This window comes from Caretta caretta, chromosome 9, assembly GCF_965140235.1.
Source record: "Caretta caretta isolate rCarCar2 chromosome 9, rCarCar1.hap1, whole genome shotgun sequence".
NCBI lineage: Eukaryota > Metazoa > Chordata > Testudines > Cheloniidae > Caretta > Caretta caretta.
The window spans coordinates 2925055-2937647 of NC_134214.1; the positions used below are offsets into that span (position 1 = coordinate 2925055).

General features: G+C 54.4%; 1 protein-coding gene across 3 annotated transcripts in view; it reads left to right on the plus strand.

The window, feature by feature from the left end:
• Positions 1-12593, plus strand: part of FGF12 (fibroblast growth factor 12) — a 290970-nt gene that overhangs the window by 159041 nt on the left and 119336 nt on the right. Inside the window, exon 1 of one of the 3 annotated variants that reach the window (XM_075132028.1) lies at positions 9510-9765. The exons of the other annotated variants lie outside the window; for them this stretch is intronic. Coding sequence (XP_074988129.1) covers positions 9567-9765 — 199 coding nt within the window. The 5' untranslated portion in view covers positions 9510-9566. Of the gene's footprint in view, positions 1-9509; positions 9766-12593 lie in introns of those variants that run through there. 3 annotated transcript variants of the gene reach the window in all.

Consider the following 12593-nt stretch of genomic DNA (forward strand, 5'->3'; position numbering starts at 1 on the left):
AGGAAGGGAGTTGCTGATTCAGCATATAAGAATTGTTGAGCGTTAAGACTAAACCACAAGAGGGCGACATGGGGACTGGGGGAACCGATTACGGGAAATGAGGGTTTCACGCTTTGCAGCCCTGCTTGGGGGTCATGGCCCTCCTGCTCTGGCAGTTCCCTACCTCATTCCGGGCACAAGGGAAGGCTTTGGAAAGAGACCAAGAAGGAGGGACAGGGGTAGTTTCCTGTTCCTCTCTGCATGGCGGCTGATGAAGATGAGACTGTGTCCAGGCCGCTGACCACGCCTGCCCCATAGCTCTGTGAAATGGTGTCTCAAACCCAATTAGTGGGTCATCGCTAAATGAGGGTTTGTCCGAACACTCGCTCTGTTAGAACTGGGCTCGAAAAGCCCCCTGCTCGCTTGCCTGGGGCAAGAAGAAACTTTCCCAGAGCCAGCGGCTGGAGTCAGGCTACGGGGCCACGAGCTCTTTCCCTGCAGTGGGGAGAGGAAGGAAGGAGCAGAGCGATGCAAGAATTGCTGCTCTCCAAACAGGAGAGGGTGTCAGATTGGGGCAGTGGGAGCCGCTGCTCTTCCCCAGCAAGAGAGGAGCAGGGAAATGGAGTGGTGCGGGTGCTGCTCGTTTAAGTGGAGGGGCAGAGCAGGGAGACTGGAGCGCTTGCTCTTTATCCAGGGGAGCAAGGGGGCCAGTGCGGAGAAGAGTTACTGGGATTCCTGAAAGGCCTGAGGCATGAAGCCAGAGAGGAGTCCCTCACAGAGGTAGTTGGAGGTTAGTATTAATGTACTGGAGAGGCAGGATCCAGGGTATGTTAATCAGAAGAGTAGAAAAGAGCCAAAAATTCATTAATGGGGGAGAGATGCAGCTTCACTAATTGGAGGAGACGGGATGAGTGTCTAAAATTAAGGGTTAGGGGGCACCTTGAATTTGTTAATCATAGATTCAGAGATGTTTGGGCCACAAGAGCAAGGGACCATTCTCATCATCTGACCTGCATAACACCAGCCAGGGAAACTCACCCATGATTTCGGCATCCAGCCCAGAACTTTGGGTTGAGCTTGAGCTGATCTGTTAGAAAGAAATCCACTCTTAATTTACAGACCTCATATAATGGAGAATCTATCACAAACAACTTTGTTAAGTTGTTGCAGTGGTTACTTACCCCACAGTTCTCTAGCTTCAGCTTCCAGCCAGGTTTCAGAGTAGCAGCCATGTTAGTCTGTATTTGCAAAAAGAAAAGGAAAGCTTATGCTCAAATAAATTTGTTAGTCTCTAAGGTGCCACAAGTACTCCTCAACTTCCAGCCAGTGGATCTTGTTCTGCCTTTGTCCACTGGACTAAAGAGCGCTCTGCTATCAAAAATCTTCTGACCCTTATCCAGTCATCTCTTATACTTCTCTTGGATAAGCTAAAAAGACTGAACTTCCCAAGTCTCTTCCAGTAAAGCAGGTTTTGCCATAGCTCAAATCACTCTTATAGCTCTGTTTGGAATCCTTCCCAATTTTTGAACATCCTTTTTGAAGGCTGGACAGGAGAACTGGACCCGGTGTCTCAGCAATGGTCTCGCTGATTCTGTACGCAGAAGTAATACCACCTCCTTACCTCTCAATGTTCTCTGTCTCATACATCAAACGGCTGCATTTGCCCTCTTAGCCACAGCACTGAACTGGGAGCTTCTGTTCAATTGGTTATTGACCATTATCTCCACCTCCTTTACAGGGTCACTGCTTTCCCAAACACCCTCTCCACTCTTGAAGTGTGGCCTTCTTTCTTTGCTACTCGATGTCTGACCTTGCATTTGGCCGTATGAAAATAAATCTTATTTGCATGCTTCCCAAGTGAAGCAGATCTCACTGCATAACTGTCCTGTCCACACCTTTATTTGCTACTCCCCCTATCTTTGTATCTTTGGCAAATTTGATCAGCAGTGATTTTATATTTGCTTCCAGGTCATTGGTGAAGATATGGGACTGCGTTATCTGCATAGCAGTGTTTTTGTGTGTGTGTGTAATTAGTGCCTGGTGTAAAAGGGGTGGCAGAACTGGTTTTATTAGGGGAGAGTAGAGTTGATTTATTGCTGGGGAAGTGAAGACGTGGCCATTTAAATTGGTGTGGCTGGGAGAGGTGGCCTTGGGGATGTAGCAACCCCGGTACTATTCACCTGGACTTGCAGGCTTAGTCTTCAGGCCAGCAGATGCTGAGGAAATCACCCTATGTTAGGAGACCTTAGCTGCGTTAGAAGACTCCATCTTTCATGCTGTACAGTTTAGGGTTAGCGGGTCTCTGCCGCATGGAGAGAAGCAACTGAGTTGTTTAAATGAGATGCAATCTGGATGCACTGAACTTCAGAGCGCTCCTGCGGGTGGTATTAACATCCCCCTGTTCTGGAGAGCTTGATTGCGGCGCGGCACAATCCTTAGTCAGACCTCCCCAGCAGCTCCCTGAATTAAAAGGGGCTCTTGTGAGAAGAGAGGGAGCCACAGGCTCTCTTCTTGAAGCACTGTCCTCCCCGCCCCTGCATGGTTCAGGATGTCACTGGCCTCAGCCAGGTGTACCTGGGCTCAGTGTGAGGGCGGAGGCAAGGGCAAGGTCTGGGGTCGGGAAGCATTCCTGGGCTGCTCCGAGCCCCGGCAGGGTGAGCAGGGAGCAGAGACCGATGCACAAGACTCAGGACCTCCAGGGATTTATTTTTTGGCTTTGATAGCCGCATTTTTCTTCCTCCCCCTGCTGCGGTGGTGGGTGTGGCAGGAGATCCAGCCCCTCTGCGCTCACCAGCTGCTTGCCAGTAGCCGAATCCTTCCCGTGAAACGGGAGCCCTCTGAGCCCTGCTGGAAGACTGTGATGGGTTTTTCCCCTCCTCCTCTTGCCGATCATCCTCCATCACACGATCTGGCTGTCTGGCTGCCCCCTCCGCCGAGATCTAATCAGGAAGGCTCCGTTTGACTTTCAGCAAAGTCAGCCTGCCGCAGACTCGGCGGGGAAAGGCTTCCCCTGACGCCGCGGGACGCGATCGCGGTCGGTATCGGCGCTTGTGCTGCGAGAGGAGCCGCTTGCCCGTGAGCCTGGGGGGCAGGAGACAGCGCGTCTCCTCCTCAGACACCCGGCCAGCCTCTCCGCACCCCCTCAGCCCTCCGGGGGAGCAGGCTGCGTGGGCCTGGTGGCTTTCAAACTCCAGGGGTTGCAGGAAGGCAGGGGGGTCCCCCCCTCCTAGGAATTTGGTGTTATTTAGCACCACTCACCCTGCAGGCAGGTGGGATTTTAAGGCCAGACAGCCCTGACCTGTCACAAAGGGCGTTACAGGCTCTGGGCCCAATTCTGAGTCCTAGAGAGCAGAGCCGGTGTGGCCTGGTGTAGCCTGGAGAGATAGGCCTGACACAAACTCTCTTTAAAACAACAGCCAAGCCACAACGTCCCAGGCCCTCAACCCTCCCTTGCTCCTCCTGGATCTCAGGGCGGCGCCTTGTTCCCTTCCTGCCCCTGCAGAGGAAGGGAGGTAAGTGCAGGTGTGTGCTCTGGGGTCTCAGGGCTGTGAGATGCTCGAGCACCAGGCAGGGCGAGCTGGCGTGTGGCTGCTGCACGCCGCGTCCCCCATCAGAGGAGCAAGGGCCTCTGCCAGCCCCCCCCGGTGTTGCAGGGGGAGAGAGCCCCCAGCCAGAGGAGTAAGGGCTGCTCTGAAGAGAGCCCTGCTTCGCACACCTCTCACAGGCAGAACCGGCCCCTTGCACGGGGCTGCATCTCAGCCATACCACGCAGAGCTGCAGTGGTAAAAAACCCCCTAACCTCGACCAAACTCCGCAGTCCCCGAATGCCCGGGGGGGGTTACCCTCCCCCACGCTGTTGCAGCGTTGCTTTCTCCCTGCCCTGGCTTGGCAACAGCAGTGCCCCGCAGGGCTCTTGCTGGGCGTGCGCCTCTGTGTCCGTCTAGGCTGAAATCCACAGCACCCCGTCTGGGAGCCCTGCTCAGCTGACTCGGGCTGGGGGGCTTCGGCTGCAGGGCTAAAAATGCCGTGTAGACATTCCGCCTCGGGCTGCGCCCCAGGCTCCGAGACCTTCCCCCCCAGGGGCACCTAATTCAGCATAAGGACAGCAGCCCCCTTCTCCTGCTCCCCTCCCAAAGGCAATAGCAGCCTGATTGACAGACAGGGCTGCTGTTAACCTTTTGGGCTCTGGATTTTTGGAGCCTGGTTCGCAAACAATCCTGAGGTTTTGATTTGTCATGCCAAGCTGGCACTGGCCTCTCTCTTCTTTCTGGCTGGATGGGCAGAGCCAGAGGGTCCCAATCCTGCTACCCTCATGGTCTTTAGTATTGTAGTCCCATGGCAACCCCTGGGGCAACTCACGTAGTCAGGCAGGTGAAGAATCGGGCCCCTGGCCGCTCTACCTCAGCCTCACTCAAGCCACCCTGACTGTGGTAGCTGCATGTTGGGCCCTGGTATTTAAAACGCAGTGGGATTGTCTAAGGCCTCTGCAGCTGCAACAGTTGGTGTGCAGATCAGCTCTGTTCACCCTGGCAGCATCACATGGGGCGGGGAAATGCAGGTACAGAGAGGCTACAGTTTGCCCAAGGCCACCAAGGGTGTCTGGGGTGAGAACCCAGGGCCTTCCTGCCTCTCCATCGCTTGCCATCACTTTGTGTGCGGAACTCAGTGGAACCTGGGATGCCAGTACACAGGGGCCGAGGGACAGACTGAGTTCAGGTCCCACCATTGCTCACACCACATCAGCCCCACTGGGAACCCTAGAGTAGAGGGCCACTGTCTGCTTACACGAGGCCGAGGAAGGTTGCTCTGAGATCTGTATTGTCAGGCTGGTAGGGGTTGAACCCTACAAATATTGCCCCTCGAGTACAGTAAGATTGTGAAAAAATCCTGTTTTGAAGAACTTTTGTTCCTGGCCACTTTTAATGGGCGCCTCCATAACACGTGGAAAAATAAATAACATGGCACTGGGGTATGTTCACACACATTTGAATTTCCTCAAAGGAAAATGCATCTTGACAGTTTCATTTCCAGGCCCCCGTGATTGCCTTTCGGGGAGGTAAAGCTTTCTCCCGCCCTTCCTTGATAGAGATGAAAAGTCACAGGAGAGAAATAAAAGCATCTATTGTCAGGGTAGAAATCCATTTTTTTAAAGAAGCTATTGTTCCCGTGAATTCCATTCCCCTTTCGTGCTTTCTTTGGTTGGTTTGTTGCTCTGCTTTCCCCCTCCTGGTTCCCTACTGCATTCGACACAACTGTTTCCATGCTGTTTGCTTGAAGTTGCTGGCAAATTCGCTCCTGCATTGAATCCTCTCTCGGCTAGAGTTGTTTTTAAAGACTGTGCAGGCTAATGAATACTCTAGCAATGAGTTGCAAACGTTGTTTTAATTGAGTCTTTGAAGCCAGAAGAGGGGGGAGGGGTCCATTAAAGAAATTGTTTTAATATGGCAATTGGCAATCAGATAATGCAGTCTCTTCCACATTTATTAATAAGGCCAAGTCAGCTGTAAGAGAAAAGCCCAGAAAACAAGGCAGATTTCCTACTCTGGTGCTGTTGTAGGGCCAGTTACATCTCTGAAAGCAAAAATAAATTCCTAAGTGGCCCTGAGAATTCTCGTTAGCCATCCAAACCTTGATATAAAACCTTGCATTGTAAACAAAATTAGCCTGAACAGAAAACAAGTGAGATTTACTGTAGGTCCTTTTCTTGAAGGATACCAGGGCATGTTTTTAAAAGAATCCACCCACGCAAAGAGAATGGGGATTGCCAAAGCTACGTGAATTTTAATGATTCTAGACAAGCAACAGGAAGCTACCTGACAAAGAAAGATATTAATAAAACATGGATATGGTCTCGATTCTGCTTAATAAGCAGAGCTGTAGATGTAATTTACATAGAGTGGAAATTAGATACAATTCTAAAGGTGTCCTCAAATGTAGACTTGAAACTCAACAGTATACCCTTATTGGAAGAGATTTGTTGCTGCTCTGCTATTAAAGGTGAGTTAGACTGTTAGTAGTTATAGGAGAGAGCCGGAAGTTGTCTTTTTTTCCACAACTGTTGACGTGTGATTATTTGTTTTTAAAGTGGTACTAAATTTTGAATATCTTAGTTGTGGTGCATTCCTTTTCAGTGGCTGTGCAGTGATGTTTAGCTAGGGATATGTCGAATGACTGAATCTGAAGACTATAGTTCATGATTTTGGAAGCCTGTATGAAGAACAAGCTGGGTACTCGGTTAGCAATCCCAAAGGCAATATTATTGCACTTCACTAAGGAAAGATGCCAGTAACCTCACTGATGACCTACTTAGATCGCCCTGTTTCGGAGGTGAGGGAATGCAGTTCTGGATCTCCTGTCTGCCCCAAACCACAAAGCCCTGCAATCCAGGCAGGACTTAATTGTTAACCTTGGCACGGAGGAAGCGAGAGCTTATTTATGTAGTGAACAAAAACTTTAAAATGCTAATATTGAGCCCAGTCCTGCAAACACTTACCCCTGGGTGAGCGCTAAGTGCATCAACCACTGACTTCAGTGGGAGTCCCTCACTAGTAAGTCCTGTTGGCCTGATGCTCGTAGGGTGGTGGGGAATCAGAACTGAGGCCTGGTAGTGTGTTGAGCCCATGGTTTCCAAATACGTATTCAAAATGGGCTGTCCCATTCCAGAGGGCACTGAGATAACCCTTTGGTGTGGTCTAAAGACACCCTTTGTCTGCCTCAGTTTGAATCAGTGTGCTTCTGTGTCTAATTGTTTAAAGCGCTTATCACATGTACATGGGAAGCCTTCCAGACTGGGGAAAAATAAGTGTGTGTGTTTAAGGGAAAGTGATCTGATTGGGCCAGGCGACCAGTTATTCCGCTCAAACTGAACCAGGTTTGCTTCTCATTGAAGACAATGGGAAGACTTCCACTGACATAATCTGGAGCAGGATGGGGTGGACAAAGTCATGCCACACTCCCCTCAGAAAGGAGAAGCTCGTACTCTAGAGGAAGGTGTTTTCAGCCAGCCACAGGTCTTTGCCCAGTTTGAGTCTGAGATGAGAGTTCTCCCCCCATAGGGGGGTTGGCCCCAATAATTTCCCACAGAGTCCGGGTAGCTGCCCCATCCTACCCCTCTTGTTAACCAGAATGGCACAGCAGTATTGGAGTGGCTTCTGGCTACTTTCCCCAATATGTGCAAGTCATTATTATTATCTATAGAGCTGCATGGTGCTTTGCAGATATGTAAGGGGGCAGTCCTTGCTCCCAGGACCTTGCAGCCTTGGGGTGTGACCTGAGAGGCGGAGAGTATCCACAGTGTCCACTGCCTGCCCCGGGAGTCGATGGTGCTGTGCACTTTTCCAGGCACAGGCTCTAAGAGCTCCAAGGTGGAAGGCAGCAGATATGACACAGAGTTTTACAAGTTCTCTTTTTATTTAACAGACTGCATAGGCAATTAGAGCTTGGAGAAATGCTTCTTGTTTGGGGTGCCTTTCTTTCTAGAAGCACTGCAAAGTGTTAGCTGTAGGATTGTCTCTGATGAGGATCGTTCTCGGCACAGAGCTGCTCCAGGCAGGCAGTTAACTACACATGCACAAACTGGATGTCAAAGCAGGCCAAGTAATTCTGTCATTTCAAAAGTCAGGGATTAAACCACACTGCATTCCGTTCCGAGAGGTTTGCAAGCTCTAGGCTGGGCTCTGTGGGCGGGCAGAAGAAATCTGTCTTGGGAAGGTATCAGATTGGTCTCTCTGAAGATGCAGCTTCGGATAGTGGTGGGCAGTTCAGCCAATAGGTACCTGCTCGCAAAGAGCTTTTCTGACGCTGGGTCTGTGTTGTGTGCTGCAACATTGTGTGATGTCACGTGAAATCACCCAGAAGAGGTGCCCGGGCTCTGAGCTGCCAGGGCCCAGGCGTGGCACAGATTAAACACTGGCTCCAGCCCCTTGGGGCAGCGGCTCCGGGCCTCAGCGCCCCCCAGGCCGAGGAACGCGGCGCTCGAGCAACGTCAAAGGACAGGAGCGCCCGGGGCACTGGTGTTAGTCTGCGCCCGAATCCTCTCCCCCCGCAGGGCTCTGGAGAAAACAGCTGGGGGCGGGGGACGAGTCTAGCCGCTTCCCCGGCCCCGGGGAGAAGCAGAGTAACCCCCTCCCCACCCCCACCGCCCCTCGCCCCCTGGGCTCTGTCCAGCCCCCGTCCGCCCGGGGGGCCGGAGCCGCCGCTGAGCTGCCGTTCCCTGGCTCTGCCCGGCGCTTTTCTCATCCAAACCTCGATCACGTAGGATTGCGTAGAGCCGGAGAGGCGAGGAAGGAGGCTGCGATTCTCCCGGCGCTTCAGCAAAGGCAGCGCCCGGCCCCCCGGGCTGCAAACCCCCCAGCCGGGCGGGGGCTCGCCGCGGGAAGGGGCGGGCTCGCCCCTGAATCCTCCCGGAGCGGGCAGCGCCGCCAGCCCCAGCCGCCGCTGTCTGAGCACGGGCAACTCAGCTCATGCATGGCAGGAGGATGCCGGCGGGCGGCGGGGAAGCCCTGGCCACCGGCGCCTAGGAGGGGCATGCGGAGCGCCCCGAGCCCGGCAGCCACACGCCGAGTCTGGGGGAGTTAGCGGCGGCAGGGGACGGGCACTGGCCGGCCGTGAGGCGGAGCAGGGGGAGGAGAAGCCCCGGGGCCGGCTGCGGTCGGAGCCCGCTGCAGCCCCTTCGCCCCGCGGATCCTTAGAGCGACAAAGTGAGCAGACAGCGCCCCGGCGGGCTGGGCAACGTGGCTCGCCTGGCCCGGGACCCGCCGCCGGAGCAGAGGAGCCCGGAGCGCAGCGGGAGAAGGGGATTTTCTCCCCCTTCCCTCCGTGCACTGCCCCGAGCGGCGCGGGGCAGGACCCTCCGAGACATGCCCGAGCTCTGCCCGTGACAGGGGCCCCAGGCGGGTCCCCGCGGGCCGGGGGAGCGGAGCGCACAGCAGCCGGCACCGGGACGGGGTGTGGGGCTCCGTGCCCTGCCCTGAGAGGAGCCTGCCGCGGGGATTTGTGCTGGCCGCGGAGCCAGGCCAGCTCGGGCCGCTTCCCCCCGGGAGAAACCCGCCCCCGCTGCCCGTCCCGTTGTGCAAAGCTCGCCGGGGATGGACTGACGCGCCCGGCCGGCCCCCCAGGAGCTGCAGCCCGGCGAGGTGCACGGGAGGGATCCCCACCCTGCCACGCTCCGGCTTCCCAGGCAGCGGGGGGGCTCCCGAGGGACCCGCTGCCCCAGCCTGGCTCAGCCCGCGGGACTTGCTCTTCCAGAGACCTGCCTGCGACCGGGGCTGCTGCTGGGCCCCCATCTCCGCCCCGGCTCGGCTGTCCCGGCCCCGCGGAACTCGCCGTCCGGGGGCTCGCTGCCCAGCCCCCCGCGGGGCTCCCCGGCAGGCAGACGGATGGGGGGTGGCTGCGCCGGCCAAGGGGGGCGCAGGGGTGGGCGCGGGCTAGCCCAGGCCTCCTGCCCCTGACCGGCTGAGGCGTTCTGGGGTGCAGCGCGGAGAAGCCCCCCCCAGCCCCGCCCCTGGATTCTGCCCCCCCCGGGGCCCCTCACCCCGGCCTCCAGCCCCCCCTGGACGCCCCAGCGCTGGCCGGGCCGATGAGAGGCCATGGCCGCGGCTATCGCCAGCTCGCTGATCCGGCAGAAGCGGCAGGCCCGGGAGTCCAACAGCGAGCGGGTGACCACGTCCAAGCGCCGCTCCAGCCCCAGCAAGGACGGGCGCTCCCTGTGCGAGAGACACGTGCTGGGCGTCTTCAGCAAAGTGCGCTTCTGCAGCGGCAGGAAACGGCCCGTTCGCCGGAGACCAGGTCAGTGAGCCCGGTCCAGCGGCGGGGGCTGGCCCGGGCAGCGCTTTCAGCTCCTCCCGGGCAGCCTCTCTTCCTCCGCCCCAGTCCCCAGCCCTGCCCATCTCCCTCGGCCCCAGGGAACCCCGCCTGGCTTTGTAGCGAACTTCAGACCCTGGGCCAAATCCCGCCTGGTTCCTTTCCCTGGGGGTGAGTTGGGCCTCTGGGAGCAGCACCTGCTCCCGGGGCTGGGCCACCCTAGGTGGTTCTGGATCCTCCCCGGCCAGGTGTTAAAGGCCAACGTCCCACATTTCAGACCCTGCCTGGTCCAGAGTTGGGATTGGTTAACTGCCAGCAGCAGCAGCTGCCAGGAGACCACTTCTTCCTCCAAGCCAGTGCCCTAGTTAGGGAAAGGCTTTAGCATTAAAAATGAACCTCCCCATCCATGTCCTGTGTGCTGGGGAAATTCACGCCCTGGAGCAGCCAGATTGAAAGGAGAGACACTTGTGCTCCAGACCCACAGTTTTGATTTCTTCCCTCTGACTCTGGTTCAGCTGTTGGTTAGCACTTAACTATTCCCGGGGTCCTTGCAGGGGCTTGTATCACAGATCTGCATTGGCCTGGGGTCAATAACCACTATGTATCTGTCTGGAAAAGGTGGTGAAATCGAGCCCTTTAGCGATACCCAGCAATTCAGTCTTTTGTAGCTTAACCTAGTGTTATGTTTCCCCCTTGACCGTAGATACCTACTGGCTTTTTAACAGTGTGTTCCTGTGTCCTCCCTGGTGACAAGGAAGTCTGTAAATGCAGGGCAGTTAAAATTGTGGCCATTTGATAAGCAGATGCAGGAAATGCTACTTCTCAAGTGGAGCTGCTTTGTGAATCTCACCAGCACGTGATTAGTTTAGAGCACTGTTCCCTCTAAGCCGTGCGCATGTGCGCACACACAGATCCTAAACCCCGCGCACATGGCGAAACCCCGCACGCACAAATATTTGCACAGAAGCACAACAATTTGCACAGAATAAATTTTTTGTACACACGGCCTGTCAAAAATTAGAGGGAACGTTGGTTTAGAGACCTTCCAGACGGCAGCTGCACTAACAAATGCATAATATTCAGATCACAGTGGGTTAGAGAGGGTCTCTCCTGTGGGCCTGCAGTTTCCTTGTGCCCAGTGTCTGTGCCATGTGGACTGGAAACAGGTGCAATCCTCTTGAAAACCTCTGAGTTTTCAGTACAAGTTGCTGCATTTCCAAAGTGAAGACCCACAAGTGCAGTGCAGTTCCTACAGGGCCCTCAGCCCCCATTGATAGTTGTGGGAACTCTGTACCTTGCAGGATTGGGCCCTAACGGGTTTATCTGTAGAAAACAGTTATTGTCTCTTTCCTTTTCCCATGTACAGTACGTAGATTGTTACAATCCACCGTGCTCCCTTGCTAAGGTACAGACCACGGCTTGGCTTAAGAAGTTGTCAAGGGCAGTAAAGAATAGTCGGGTGCTTTCCTCAGCCCGCCCACACACCCATCAGCCACAGGTTAGAAAACACTGAGTCCTGGTTAACATAGCTCTTGGGGACATCAGTAACCTTCTGCTGATCTATTTAATCCTCACGGATTCGTTGGTCACCGAGAGATTCCTTGTTAGGTTTTTGCCCAACTGAAGTCAGACAGACAGAACTCTAGAGTAAAATATCAGAACTAGCTAAGACCTTGAGTGTAGCGGTCGCCTGCATGAGCTGTGCATTGAGGAATTCTGCCCATACTCTAGTCAGGACTGGAAAGGAATGGGGGGAAAGCCTCCCAAGGAGGAAGGCCAGGCATTCGGATTGCCCACAAAGAAAAAAAATGCATCCGTTGAATCATGATGACAGCAACTCACGTGCCATGGGGCTGAGATGATGTTTAGCTGGTGGACTGGTTCTGCACTTGCAACACCCAGAGGAAACCTGGGTTCTGTCACTGCCTTTGGAAAAAGTTGCTTAAGGAGGGAAAAGAGCTGAAACAGAGCACGGCCCCAAGGTTTGCTAGCATAAAGTAGGTTTCAGAGTAGCAGCCGTGTTAGTCTGTATTCGCAAAATATATAAATAAATGTTTGCTCAAAGAAATTGGTTAGTCTCTAAGGTGGCATAAAATAGTGATACAAGGAGCAGACTAGCAATGGTCTCGTGCATCACCTCGTCACTGGTGACACGGGCCCAACTTGTTCTTATTCTCATTCATTAGCTGTAGGAGTGCGAGTCATGGCCCCAGGGTGCTAGGTCACAGCACCAAGATAGTCCCCAAAAGCTCAGACTTTTCCCTTAGGGAATTATTCTTGGTAGGTGTGGAATATAAATCGGGAATCTGTTCTCAGCAGCTCCTGCAGCCACAACCCAACTCCCCCTCCCCCACAATTGAGTCAGCCTTCATCAGAGAGGCCAGGGACTGAATTGCATGGCAACTGAACGATTGTGTGGCCTCTAGAGACAGCCCCTTCTGATTAAGGTGAAGGCCCGTTCTCATACAGTGTCGCCAAGTTTACACGGTCAGGTCAGCAGACTCAGGCAGCTCTGCTCTGCTCCTAATCCTGCATCCATGGGGCTTGATCCTGCAGGGTTCCAAACAGCTCCTTAGAGGGCTGAGTGCCCCCAAATTCCATTGACTTCAATGCTGGCTGAAGGTACTAAGTAGCTTGCCGGACCAGTCCCACTGAAGACAAGGGAAGCTTTTATCTTTGATTTAAGTGGGGAAAGGAAGGGAGCCTGTCTAAAAATGGAGCAATACGGTGTAGAAGGCTGTCAATCATTCGCCTTTCGCGGGCACTGCAGGCGGTATGCAGGAGATTTTAAACACTCTTTCACAGTCTATTTT